Here is a 12898-nt window from a genome sequence, read left to right on the forward strand (position 1 = left end):
AAGTATTGGTCGATGAACCATATTATTTTGACCCGTGAACAATGAGATATTTGTTTTTATGTCAGTGGAGACAATTTCATTTCAAAATTATGTTGCTAAAATAAGTTTTTCTTATAAATAAATTCCAATGATTAAAGTAAAAAAATTTCTTTCGATTTTTGTGAACCTGTGTGAATTACTACATCTATTTATTTAGCTCCCGAGTTGATTTGTCTGTCTCCTTCTCTGGTTCTATTGTATTGTCAACCATGGAATTTTGATGTGTCCTCCTGTTTCGATGGGTCTATTCCAATCCAATGACTTTCCTACGCAGACAGAAGTCATATGTTGTTCGGGTGGTAATAATTCATGAGAGGGAAAATATGATTTAATTGGAATGATATTAAATAGAAATAGATCAAAGTAGATAAAACATATGATTATTTAAGGATTCAGTACGGTAATAATACAAGAAATAATGCAAGAAAAGCAGGGAATCATATTCTGCATGTCCTTAAATTTTGGTGATATCAATTTCAACATCATCCGCTGGCTTTGGATGGGAAAGATATGTCATCCCAGCATCAGGATTCACCAGTTTCCATCTGGGGTTGAAAAATGAAAGCTCATGTTATACATTTTATCATGACATTAATAGTTAAAAAACCGGATGAGCCGAATCGAGTAGTCGAATTTCGGAAACAGCAGCTAGCGTTATTACCTGTATCCTACAACCAGGTAATGGATTATGATAGAAACTTGTAATCGTGCTAGCATGTTTCCGGGGCAAATTCTAGGTCCTCCTCCAAACACTAAAAACGTCCCCGGCTTCGCGGGTTCCTGAGTAGAAATGGTTTAACTAGACTTTAGTAAATGAGAAGCTGATTGTTTGATTTGTGTATGTCATTTCGAATTCTGCTTACATTCCATCTATCGGGGTTGAAGCACCTTGGATCCTCGAAATTTTCTGGATTTTCATGAATATACCTGACCCAGCATATGACCCTCCAACCTTTCGGAATTTTATATCCTGTTTCGTGATAGATTATTCAAACAATATGCTTTTTAATTGAAATTCATACTATTTTTTTTAGAAGAGAAGCTGTGTTTCTTGTTTTAGGTTGGCTCTGTGGGCAATTATAGGAATTTGATGCTATCTTATATCGAACTGCTACGACAATTAAGTTGTTTTACCTTTATATTCGACGTCGTCCTTAGCAGTGCGGAAAATAAATGCAGAAATGTTGGCCATTCTAAGTACCTCTTCCACCACCTGTTTGCAGAATACCAGAACAAAGTTTTCAGCATGAAGAGATTGTGTTCTAATTCATACTATGTGTACCTTGCTGGTATACTCGCATTTTGAAACGTCGTCATACGTGATAAATTCTCCGTCCAGCCTCTTGCTTATTGGTATATGTTCTTCCTGGATTTAGCGGGATATCATCTAATTAGGAGATTATCAAGATAAACAAGCATTGGATATGGATTTTTTTTTTTATGGTCATTTTACCTGAAGCTTTTCAAGAACGTTTGGATACTTGGCAAGATAATAAAAAGCCCACATAATAGACAGAGAAGTGGATGCATAGCCAGCTACAACAAGGCTAACAATATTATCAAGAATCTCAATGTCACTCAAGTGCTTCCCCTCCTCGTCTTTCATTTGCATTAGCCCTTCCATTAGATCGTCTTTCGCGTTCGAAGCATTCTTTCTTCTCTTCTCCATCTCTTCTCTGAATATTGATATTGCTTTATTTCGACACTGCCATTGAGAGACTATTTTAGCAAATGAATGCTTAGTCTCATACAAGACTTTCAAAAGTACTAGTAAAACTTCCTTGATAAAATAGTTTTGAGGAAACAAAGTTAATGACCTGGAGAGCGTGGTGAAATGCAGTTCCTGGAAGATTGATTGGTTGGGATCTAATCCCGTTCATCAAGCCCTTGAATAAATCATCAAGGGTATCCAAAACAGGACCGGGCTCGAATCCGGCAAAAAACTTGCCAATGTTTTCAAATGTTACCTGCAGAGAAAAAAAATAGAGAGACTAATGAATGCATAATGTTTAGCTTAAAGTTTAAGGTGGTTTCATGGTTTGATTGATCTTACTATATTATGCCAAAAACAAATTGTTCCTAAGCTGAAATGATCATAATATATACCTTCTTGACTTCCTTATGAACAACAATCCTACCCTTCTTAGCCCACAATTTGAGGGAAGAAGTTATGCGGGGTTGGACCATAAGGGCGATCCGACGGAGTGCATCAGGTTGATTGATGCACCTCACGACAAAGCTTCGGACTCTAGCATGTGAATCTCCTTGTACTGATACAAGTGAGGTGACCCCTACGATTTCCGGAGTCGGCCACTCTGCTGTGAAGTTAGAATCCTTTTGCAATACAAATTTGTTAGCCGATGGGGTGGAAACTATGATGGATGGTGATCCGAAGAGATGCGTCCTATAGATTCCACCATCTCCATACCTAAGCATTCAACATCGAAGACAATTAAGTACACTTGCTAACAAGAATTTTCAAGCATTGCAACAGCTTTAAAAAGCAAGTGACTTATCTAAAAAGTCCTTACTTTCGCAGTTTAGAAGTGATGTAAACATCAGGCCTACGAACAATTTTGAAGTACCAAAGAAACGCCAGCATGTCTCCAAGAAATGGTATCCCCATATAGCCAGGAGGGAGCTCCCCGCCGCCTCCAGAACGGCGAAGGCGATGCGGCAGAACATACCAGATATCGTTCCAGTACCAAAACAGGCACCCTGCTAATGGCACAACACCGATGGCAAATGCCACCCACAAACCTGTTGCCATTTCAATCATTTTCTCAACATCTCTCACGCCGAAATCGTAAAACTAAATTACTGTATTTATAGCATACTTGTGCACTTGAGAGCATCCGATATTCCCAGCAGATTATTCTCTCAAATTGCTGCCTAACAAAACAACAAAAATAGTAAAAAAATCGAAGAATTAATTATATTTGTCAAAGAATCAAAGATCATGATACTTAAACGAAAAAAGACAAAGTGGAGCTTCATTGGAATCATAGCAAGGTTTCTATAGGATCATTTTGAGTTTTTTTAATCCTCTTTCCCTGATTTTTTGTGCCTGAAAATGAATAAATATTGCGTTGGTCTCCCATTGGACATTATGTACATATGATATGTGAATCAGACGAAAGATAATAAGCAAATCTAATGAAGTAGAGATATTGTAAATTTATATTTGAAATGCATGACCAGAAATGTGCAATTATATATCGAATAATTTGAACTAAAATAAGATTTAAAAAAATAAACTTTAGATCAAAATGATCATTTTATTCTTCTCCATAAATCTATGTCCAAACAAGTTTGTTCTTGAAAAAATGCATAGAGTAGGTCTCTTGTGAGACGGTCTCACAAATCTTTATCTGTGAGACGAGTCAACCTGGTACACTACCGATATTCACAATAAAAAGTAATATTCTTAGCATAAAAAATAATATTTTTTCATTGATGACCCAAATAAGATATTCATCTCACAAAATACGACCCGTGAGACCGTCTCACACAAGTTTTTGCCAAATGCATATTTCCAACTTAGCTCAAATTTAATTTTGTTTGCCAAAAACTAATTAACCTTAATTTTTTAGATATTCTTTCACAAAAAAAAAAATGCAAGCTAAATGAATACTTCCATTTTATGGTGCTCAAATTGCAAGAGCGGAATATTCCCACATTCTTAACTTGAACACGATCTGTCCAATTCTAGATCCATGCCACCAATTCAGTTTAATTAGTTATTTTGATCGATTTGAAACTATAATTTTAAATATTTTATTTCCTTTTTACAAAAATTCCACATATATTGTTCATATGTCTCATCTGTTAGGAGCATCGCGCCGTGATTCGAAATAGAAAAAATATGTACACCATGCAATTAACTGATACACACAATCTCGATATTTTCTGTTTATTAGAAGACATATACATACGTTGCACGTGAGGATCATACGATAATGGAACATACAACAACCATAATTTCTGAATTTCTCATGATTAGCTTTGTATATGGCTTTATACTGTGTATCACAAATATAAGAAATAAAAATCTTGTCTTTGGTAACAAATATAACTTTTGATCCGAAGATCAAGAAACGTTTGAACCAAAAGATTAATCTTTCACTATCATTCAGTTTTGTTGGATTAAGTGTGCATGAGTGACAATAATACTGAGATTGATGAACTCTTAGGGAGTTCTTGTGCGTATTGTTGACATTGTGTCGCTTATTTTAAATTTCATTAAATATACAATTTTTTTAAAAAAATAGAATGTAAATTTTATTCCAAAATAAATTTCGTTTTCTTCAATTTATTGTAAAATTCATTAATACCTGGAAAAAACATATATTTATTGATACTATCTAATGAAAATAAGGACATACATGTAAATTCACACAATTTACATTATTGTTATTATTTTAAATTTCATTAATAATAATATGTATTTTTATTATTTTAAATTTCATTATATATATATATATACACTTTTAAAAATAGAGTGTAAATTTCATTCCAAAAAATGAAGGCTAAATTTAAATTTCATTCCAAAAAAAAAAGGCTAAATTTCATTTTTCTTCACTTTATTTTAGAATTTATTGATTAATAGATGGAAAAAAACAAATAAATAAACAAAGAGACATATATTAATTATTATTATTTACATTATCATGGATGTTAATTTACTCAAGTTAAAAATATTAAAATAAATTGGCACATAAACTCTTATGAGAATGTTTCGTCAATTTTGTGAAACATGTCTCATATCCGACCCTGAATTATAAAAAAATTGTTTTTCAATCTGAAAATGATTGGGTCAACTTGTATCATGGATATATATCCATGAAACCGTCTCAAAGAAGACCTAATCAAAAATTAGAGAACTATAAAATTTTGAACAAAAGTATAAACTTCTTTTTTTTCGATTTATTTTAAATGAATTAACATTAATTAATAAAAAATTTCAACTCGTCTTAGAGATATATCTACTTAATGTCGTCTTACAGAAAACCTAATAAAAAATTGGAGAAGTATAAAATTTTGAACAAGATATAGTTTTTTTTTTTTTTTAAATATAGAGTGTAATTTCATGCAAATAAGTGGTTTCAATTTATTTTAGAATTCATTAACAAGCTAAAAAAAACATATATTTATTATTGTTATCATTTTGAATTTCATTAAAAATATAAGTTTTTTTTAAAAAAATAGAGTGCAAATTTCATCACAAAAAATTTATACATTATTATATATGATTTGTTATGCATCTTAACAACAATAAATTCACTAAAAATTATTGATTTATATTTAATTCTCACTACCATATAATTCTGATTTCGCCCCATGCTTTATATATTCGTTTGCTTGAATTTATTGTTCCTCATTTTGGCCAAGACTCATAACATGTCAAACATTAAAGTAAATATTAATTTAAAGAGATGATTATATTTATATATTGTAATAAATGTGTTTACCAATCACGATAGTGATAAAAATAATTTAAAAACAATATGACATATTGTTAGGAATCCAAAAACACAATTCAAATATCAACTTTGAAACTCGATTTTCAATGGTTACCAAAATATCTCAACAGCCAACGATTTGTGGACAAGATAGTAACATCACAATTTTTAAAAAACAAACAAAAACTATATATTTATTATTATTATCATTTTGAATTTTATTAAAGATATACGTTTTTTTATAAAATGGATTATTATTATTATTTTAAATTCATTAATAGCTAGGAGAAAAAAAATGTTATTACTATTATTTTAAATTCATTATTACAAAAAACATTATAACTATTATTTTAAATTCATTAATAGTTAAAAGTCATTAATAGCTAGGAGAAAAAAAAAACATTGATGTAAATTCACAATCTAAACTCATATATATGCTAAATTTTATTTTTCTTGAATTTAATTTAGATTCTATTAATTAATAGATGAAAACAAAACAAGTAAAGTGACATATATTAATGAATATTATTTAAGAAGATAAAGACATAGATGTAAATTCACGATTCAAACTCATATATTAATAATAATAATAATAGATAGTTAATAGATAATAGATTTATGTTAAACAACTTGTAAAATTTGATGAAATTACCCAACAAATCATGATGTGTGGCATGCAATTAACCAACTTCTTAAACATTAACGAACTCTCCGAATTACAAGTTTTTCAATATTAACAAAGTCATATGTATTGTTTTCTCCTCGTCCACATCCAAATAACAAAATGGAAGCAATGAAAAAATATTGAAGACAAAGAAGGGGAAGAAAAAAGGAAAAAAGGGAGAGCAATGGAGAATGGTAGCCATTCTCCCCCTACCCGACGGACCCTTTCTTCTTCGTCCGAATCCCAATCCAAGAAGCGTGGTGGATGGAGAGCCATCAAATACATTCTTGGTAGATAAAATTATTTAGATTATGTGCTTATTTCAAATTTTTGTATGATGTTATATTAAGATCTTTGATGGGTTTTATGTGTTTTGTGGTTTGGATTCTTGAAAGGAAATGAATCGTTCGAGAAGCTGGCTTCGATAAGCCTGGTATCCAACATAACGGTGTATCTACGAACCAAGTACAATTTGAGCGGGATATTTTTGGTAAACACGGTGATGATATGGTCTGGCTCGACGAACCTGTCGTCGATAGCGGGCGCCATTGTTTCCGATGTGTATTTGGGGCGGTTCCTGACTCTCCTGTTCGGCACCATTTTCACGTTGCTGGTATGGTATTGATCTTTCCATTATTAAAGTTTCTTTAGCGATAATTCATGCAAAATGGCGCTGAATATATGTATATAACGTAGTTTTTTGGAGATTAGTGATAAATTTATGCTATTTTTTTGGGTTGGTTGAAGGGGGAGATTGGATAATCTATCAGCGTTAAATGTGTGTGTGTGTGTTTTCTTGTGATCAGGGAATGGGAGCTGTTACAATAACTGCTGGAATACCTGAACTCAGGCCACCACCATGCATCGAGGGGGAATATTTGAAATGTATTGAGCCAGAAAAATGGCAGCTTGCCTTTCTGTTCACAGGACTCGGGCTTGTGGCATTGGGTGCCGGTGGGATCAGGCCGTGTAACATTGCCTTTGGCGCTGATCAATTCGATACAAAAACAGAGAAGGGGCGAACCCAGCTTGAGAGCTTCTTCAACTGGTGGTACTTCTCATTCACGATCGCATTGATCATAGCTCTAACGGGTGTTATATACGTCCAGACGAATATCAGCTGGATGATAGGCTATGCTATCCCCACGGGCTGTCTTGCGGTCTCGATCACGATTTTCTTGGTAGGGACGCACACGTACATTTACAAAACGCCGCAGGGGACTGTTTTTGTGGACATGGCTAAGGTTATGGTGGCGGCGTATCGGAACCGAAAAATTGACTTGAATTCAGGAGATGGGATAGGGTTCTATGATGGTTCATCGGAAGCCAAGCCCGAGTCGAGTAAAACGATCAAGGTAGATAGATTCAAGTGCCTGGATAAGGCAGCAGTGATAACTGATCCAAGTGAAGTGGATGCAAGAAATATGCCCAAAAATGGCTGGAAACTGTGCAGTGTGCAACAAGTTGAGAATCTGAAGTGCTTATTCGGGATCGCTCCCGTCTGGGTATCGGGCGTTGGGTGCTTCGTGGTGATGGATCAGCAGAGCACATTCGGAATCCTCCAATCCATCCAGATGAACAGAATGTTGGGGAAAAGCTTCGTAATCCCACCAGCCTGGATGGGGATATCGTCCATGATCGCACTCTCGATTTGGATTTTCATATACGAGCAAATATATGTCAAGAAATTCAAGAAAATCTTGAAGAAAAAGGACTTGAGAATGACTATGCAGCAAAGGATTACAACAGGGATCATCATGTCGATTCTGTGCATGGTCGTCGCAGGAATCGTTGAGAAAGAACGAAAAGAACTTGCTCTAAGATACGACAAATTGGATTCACCTCTACATGTAACGGCACTGCTGCCTCAGTTCATACTTTCAGGCCTAACCGAGGCGTTTGCGGCCGTCGCAATAATGGAATTTTTCACCATACAGATGCCGGAGACTATGAGAAGTGTCGCGGGTTCGATCTTTTTCCTTAGCCTGTCGATTGCAAGCTATATAAGTTCATTACTCGTGAATGTGATACATTATGTCACAAATGGCAGAGGAGACAGGCCATGGCTAGGGGGCAATGACCTTAACAAGAATAAACTTGAGTACTACTATTTTTTCGTTGCATCTCTAGGAGTTCTCAACTTGTTATATTTCACATGTTTTGGTAGAAAGTTTGTGCTTTGCGGCAATGGTGTAAAAGACAGGGCCGGTGAAGGGCCGGAGGGGGATTCTGGTGTTCGCCGGGCGGGTGTTTTTCTGAGTTACGAGTTGGAGGACCTAGAACGAAAATCGAGCTCGAACACAACTTGATTCGTTTTATAGCTGCGGTCTGGTCCGCATGGGATATGTTGTTTCATGTACTTGTTTATGGAGCAAATTTTATAGGTCTTTGACGAGTAAAATTGTGCTCATAAATGTATGCGTATAATAATACTAATATAAGGTAATACTTATGTATCTAAAGTATAGTAACTGAGATCTCTTTTCGGAGGACGGTTGAGTTTTCTCTTTTTTGTTCATTCTCACGTGTCTGAACTTACGAAGTCTCGTTTTTGCTAGTGGACTAATTCGTTAACGTACCGCCGAGCCATTTTTTATTAACACAATGTTACCATGCCTTTATTGTAGCCGATGCCACTGAATCAGTTGCTTTATTTTTTATACCAACAATTAAGATTTGTTTTCCCCTACTTCCTGCATCAAAAACCAAATCGCAGGCTTCATATAAAAAACGTACAGTTCTAGTAAGATTCGTAATATGAATAAATTTAAGCTTTGCAGAGATATAAGGTGTCATCTTAGGATATTTGATGAAAGATGTCTAATTTTGGATTATTTATCAATTTGATGTTCTATTTTTTTTATCACATCAATTTGATATTATCGATGATATTCATATTTAAAGTGAAAAATAATATTTTTAGCTGAAAAATAATATTTTTTCATGAATCAAACCTGATTGAAAATCCGTCTAACAAAATTAACCCATGAAACTGTTTCATATGAATTTTTTTTATAAAAAAATCAATCATAGTTAAACCCCCGACTTAAATAGTTGTTTGTATTATATTATAGTAGACTTTCACTTTATTCAGTTAATGTTCAATTCATTGAAAACCTATTCAAATTATATAAATCATAGTATTTAATTTTATAATTACTATTAATTAAATCCCGATACACTTAGCTTCCAACAATTTTTAATGTAACAATATCAACCATGAAGCAAACATTTATTGTGAGAAATCTACTACCGATTGGACAATATTGTTTCATCATTTGTATGAAAAAAGATTATTTTATTCAAGTTTTAGACTCCGAGCTAAGATTTTTTGTGCTCTAAAAGTAATTGAACTTGTCCATAACATTGTTAATTTCTTGGGGAAATTACAATTCTGATATTGTATACTTGTCTGTATGTGATTTTAGTTATCAGTATTATCAAATTTCTGTCTTATTCTAATCTTTATAATTTGGAATTTTCGTTTTTTATCCTACATGACATTGATGTGGCGTCGACATGACATTGATGTTACTCCTAGATGACAAATTATAAAAAAACCGAAAAACTGCTGGATAAAGTTTGAAATTTGATAACATAAATGACCGAAATCACAAAAATGCAAACATACATTATGAAAAATGCAAAATTTATCTAAATTTTAGTGTGATATTCTAATTTTTTTCAAAAAAGTTTCCATAGATTTCTAATATTTTTTTATAATTATAATTTATGAGAAAAGAAAAATCTTTCGATAGATGAACTCGCCACTGCCCACAGTCGTGCGTGGTTTCACAATCTGAGTCAAAGCTCGTGACCCAGTAATCGACTTGTCCTTATTTAATAAAACAAATAAAAACAAAATAGAAATTCCAAGAAAATATTCGATTTTGTTTCAAATTTGATCAGTTCTTACCACGTAAAGACCATGAAATGTACTCGTATCATACGCGATTATTTGCATAATAAAATATTTAAAAATTTCAACTAAAATATTTCATTTAGTATATTATTTTAAAAACATATCCAAAATATTTAGAAAAGAAAAGAAAAGGTTAAATTTTAATAGAAGAATTTGGATTTGAGAAAAGATTTCAAATAACTTAATTTTGTGAGAATCAAAATCAAATGTAATAAAAAAACAAATAAATTTCAAATTTATAGATTTCAAGAGCATGTAAACTAAAGAGCTGGATTCATTCGTTATTTAGGATTTGAGATTCTTCGCTCCTAATCCATTGATCTAACACAAAAATCGTGTGAAACAGTCTCGTTGATCAATTTGTGAGATAAATATTTTATTTGGGTCATCTATGAATTTTTTTTATTTTTTACGTCAAAAATATTACTATTTATTTTAAATATGGATATAATTTATTCGTCTCAAGAATAAAGATTCATGAAATCGTCTCACAACATACATGCGGCTAAATACAAACTACTACTAAATACTAACTAATTATCATAATGTACACGTTATTATTAAAGAATTTGGATAATAGTCCAGATTTGGAGTCCAATCGATCACCATCTCGGCATATCTCCCACGTTAGGGATGACAAATGTTAATATTATTTTGTTTTACGTTTTTCTAAAAATAATTTAATTATTTTAAATATTATATAAAATTAAAATTTAAATTTAAATTTAAATCAAAATTAATAGATGCATTTCTTTTAAAGTATATTTTAATCAATCTAATTATTTTTAATGCATACTATTTAATTTACCAAAATATTCAAATAACATAAAGTTACTATTTATGAAATCGAATTCATGATTAAATTTGGTATTAAAAAAATGGCAAAAACTTGTGTGAGACAGTCTCATGGGTCGTATTTTGTGAGACAAATATCTTATTTGAGTCATCCATGAAAAATATTACTTTTTATGCTAAGAGTATTACTTTTTTATTGTGAATATCTTATAGATAAAGATTTGTGAGACCGTCTTACAAGAGACTTACTCTAAAAAAATTATACTATTTTAGAATATTATATATTATAGACACTAGAGAATTCTATCCAAATATTTGTTGGCTTTTGAAAGGTTTGCATACAAAATGAGAAATGTCTAGTTGAGCACAATAACAAATTTGACACGCCTCCAAGTGAGAATATATTTCCATGTGGCCTAATCATCATCACAAGTACACATTATGAAAAATGACAACTTATATACTTACTTTCCCATCACCAACGACATCTCGTCGACACTCATTTAATAAATATATAATTTAGATATGTTTCATAACATTTAATAGATAAGTGTTATCTAATTAGTGGACATGAAAATGAGCATGATTGGTGAGCCACGGAGTGTTGCTGGTCCAAAATTGAAAATTTTGTTTTGGGTTGGAGAATATGTTTGTTATAATTAGATTTTGAATCGGATACTCCATTTTGAATTTGGGATATTGATTCCAAAATGGCCTAAGCATCGACAAAATTAACTGACAACTTTTGTGTGATTAGACTATTACCCACATACCTGCATAAGATAACATTAGAGAAAGTTTAGGTCTCATTTGGTGTAGTGAGGATAAAAGGAAAATATCAAACTAGTGTCTTGAGTGGGACAATTTAATTTTTGGTAGTATCAGAATATATTTTTGAAGGAACAATTGTAATTTGGAACATGAGTATTTCTCTTTGTGATTTATTTTATCAAAAATAGATTTTAGATCCTTCATTTTGTAATTATGATATTTTTTAGAGGAGTAGGTCTCTTGTGAGACGGTCTCACGAATCTTTATCTGTGAGATTGGTCAACTCTACTGATATTCACAATAAAAGGTAATGCTCTTAGCATAAAAAGTAATATTTTTTCATGGATGACCAAAATAAAAGATTTGTCTCACAAAATACGACATGTGAGACCGTCACACACAAGTTTTTGTCTTTTTAGAGTATTAATGTAATATTGCGTACTTCTACATTTAATCTAAGTCATATTGGAAAAAGACTAAAATTTTAAAATATATATATAAATAAAAACTAAGACTTTAAGTCAATATCAAGTATGAAAGTCATGAAGAGAAGCATCACCTTTTCCATGTATAATATTCACACACAAAAATTATCCATTTTAGATTTCAAAAGTGAAAAAAAAGAGTAACTTTGTTGTTAAAATCATACAAAAACTTTTGTGAGAATCACAAATTAATTTGTCAGACAGATCTTTAATCTGACCAAATACATAAAAATTAAATTTTTTATGTCAAAAGTATTATTTTTCATTATAATTATAGATCGGGTCGACCTGTCTTACAGATATAAATCTGTGAGGCCGTCTCACAAGAGATATATTCTTAAAATCAAGTATAAAAATGGTTTGATGAATTTCATTACTCTTCTACATTCCAAAATCTAAATTAATCACAACTGTTGGACTATGTGTTAGCTTAAATTTTACTTAATACGTATCGAAAGATAGTGACTATGAATTTTATGATCATGAAAAAAATATTCTTGACGCATTAAACCCGCGTGATACTCTATATTAAACCAGATAAAAACTATATTGATACCCCCATAAGGATCCGGATCATCATTAACCCGAGTTATTAATTGGATAGCCCAGATCAGAGCCAATGTGTCGGGTACTTTCCTCGCTAGCCGGGCATTTCTCCTCTTCTCGGGTAATCAATAGCGCGGCCCCCATACAAGTACCCGGGTACCTTACCACGCGGGCCACCTCGAGAATTGCACCACACTCGAGTGTGATTGATACA

The 12898-nt window shown here is 32.3% G+C and overlaps 2 protein-coding genes across 2 annotated transcripts; one reads left to right on the forward strand and one right to left on the reverse strand.

Moving 5' to 3' along the window:
- Positions 1-365: 365 nt before the first annotated feature.
- LOC142521376 (ent-kaurenoic acid oxidase 1-like) lies at positions 366-7146 on the reverse strand. The gene is made up of 10 exons (XM_075624577.1): positions 7006-7146; positions 2571-2927; positions 2146-2467; positions 1857-2006; positions 1493-1744; positions 1322-1405; positions 1174-1252; positions 903-1009; positions 701-819; positions 366-584 (listed from the first exon to the last, which is right to left on the reverse strand). The coding sequence occupies exons 2-10, from the start codon at positions 2816-2818 to the stop codon at positions 494-496; spliced, it is 1452 nt and encodes a 483-aa protein (XP_075480692.1). The 5' UTR covers positions 2819-2927; positions 7006-7146; the 3' UTR covers positions 366-493.
- Positions 6245-8680, forward strand: LOC142521375 (protein NRT1/ PTR FAMILY 2.8-like). Its single transcript, XM_075624576.1, has 3 exons — positions 6245-6455; positions 6561-6778; positions 6972-8680. The coding sequence occupies exons 1-3, from the start codon at positions 6350-6352 to the stop codon at positions 8472-8474; spliced, it is 1827 nt and encodes a 608-aa protein (XP_075480691.1). The 5' UTR covers positions 6245-6349; the 3' UTR covers positions 8475-8680.
- The last annotated feature ends 4218 nt before the right edge of the window (positions 8681-12898 follow it).

This window comes from Primulina tabacum, chromosome 12, assembly GCF_025594145.1.
Source record: "Primulina tabacum isolate GXHZ01 chromosome 12, ASM2559414v2, whole genome shotgun sequence".
Taxonomy (NCBI): Eukaryota; Viridiplantae; Streptophyta; class Magnoliopsida; order Lamiales; family Gesneriaceae; genus Primulina; species Primulina tabacum.

Excerpts from the sequence above, each read along its gene's own strand:
- LOC142521375 (XM_075624576.1), top strand. The coding sequence starts at position 6,350 with ATGGAGAATGGTAGCCATTCTCCCCCTACCCGACGGACCCTTTCTTCT. Across the intron at positions 6,456-6,560 it reads AGCCATCAAATACATTCTTG|GAAATGAATCGTTCGAGAAG; the intron begins GTAGATAAAATT and ends GATTCTTGAAAG. Across the intron at positions 6,779-6,971 it reads GCACCATTTTCACGTTGCTG|GGAATGGGAGCTGTTACAAT; the intron begins GTATGGTATTGA and ends TCTTGTGATCAG.
- LOC142521376 (XM_075624577.1), bottom strand. The coding sequence starts at position 2,818 with ATGATTGAAATGGCAACAGGTTTGTGGGTGGCATTTGCCATCGGTGTT. Across the intron at positions 1,010-1,173 it reads GGACGACGTCGAATATAAAG|GATATAAAATTCCGAAAGGT; the intron begins GTAAAACAACTT and ends ATCACGAAACAG. Across the intron at positions 820-902 it reads TCAACCCCGATAGATGGAAT|GAACCCGCGAAGCCGGGGAC; the intron begins GTAAGCAGAATT and ends ATTTCTACTCAG.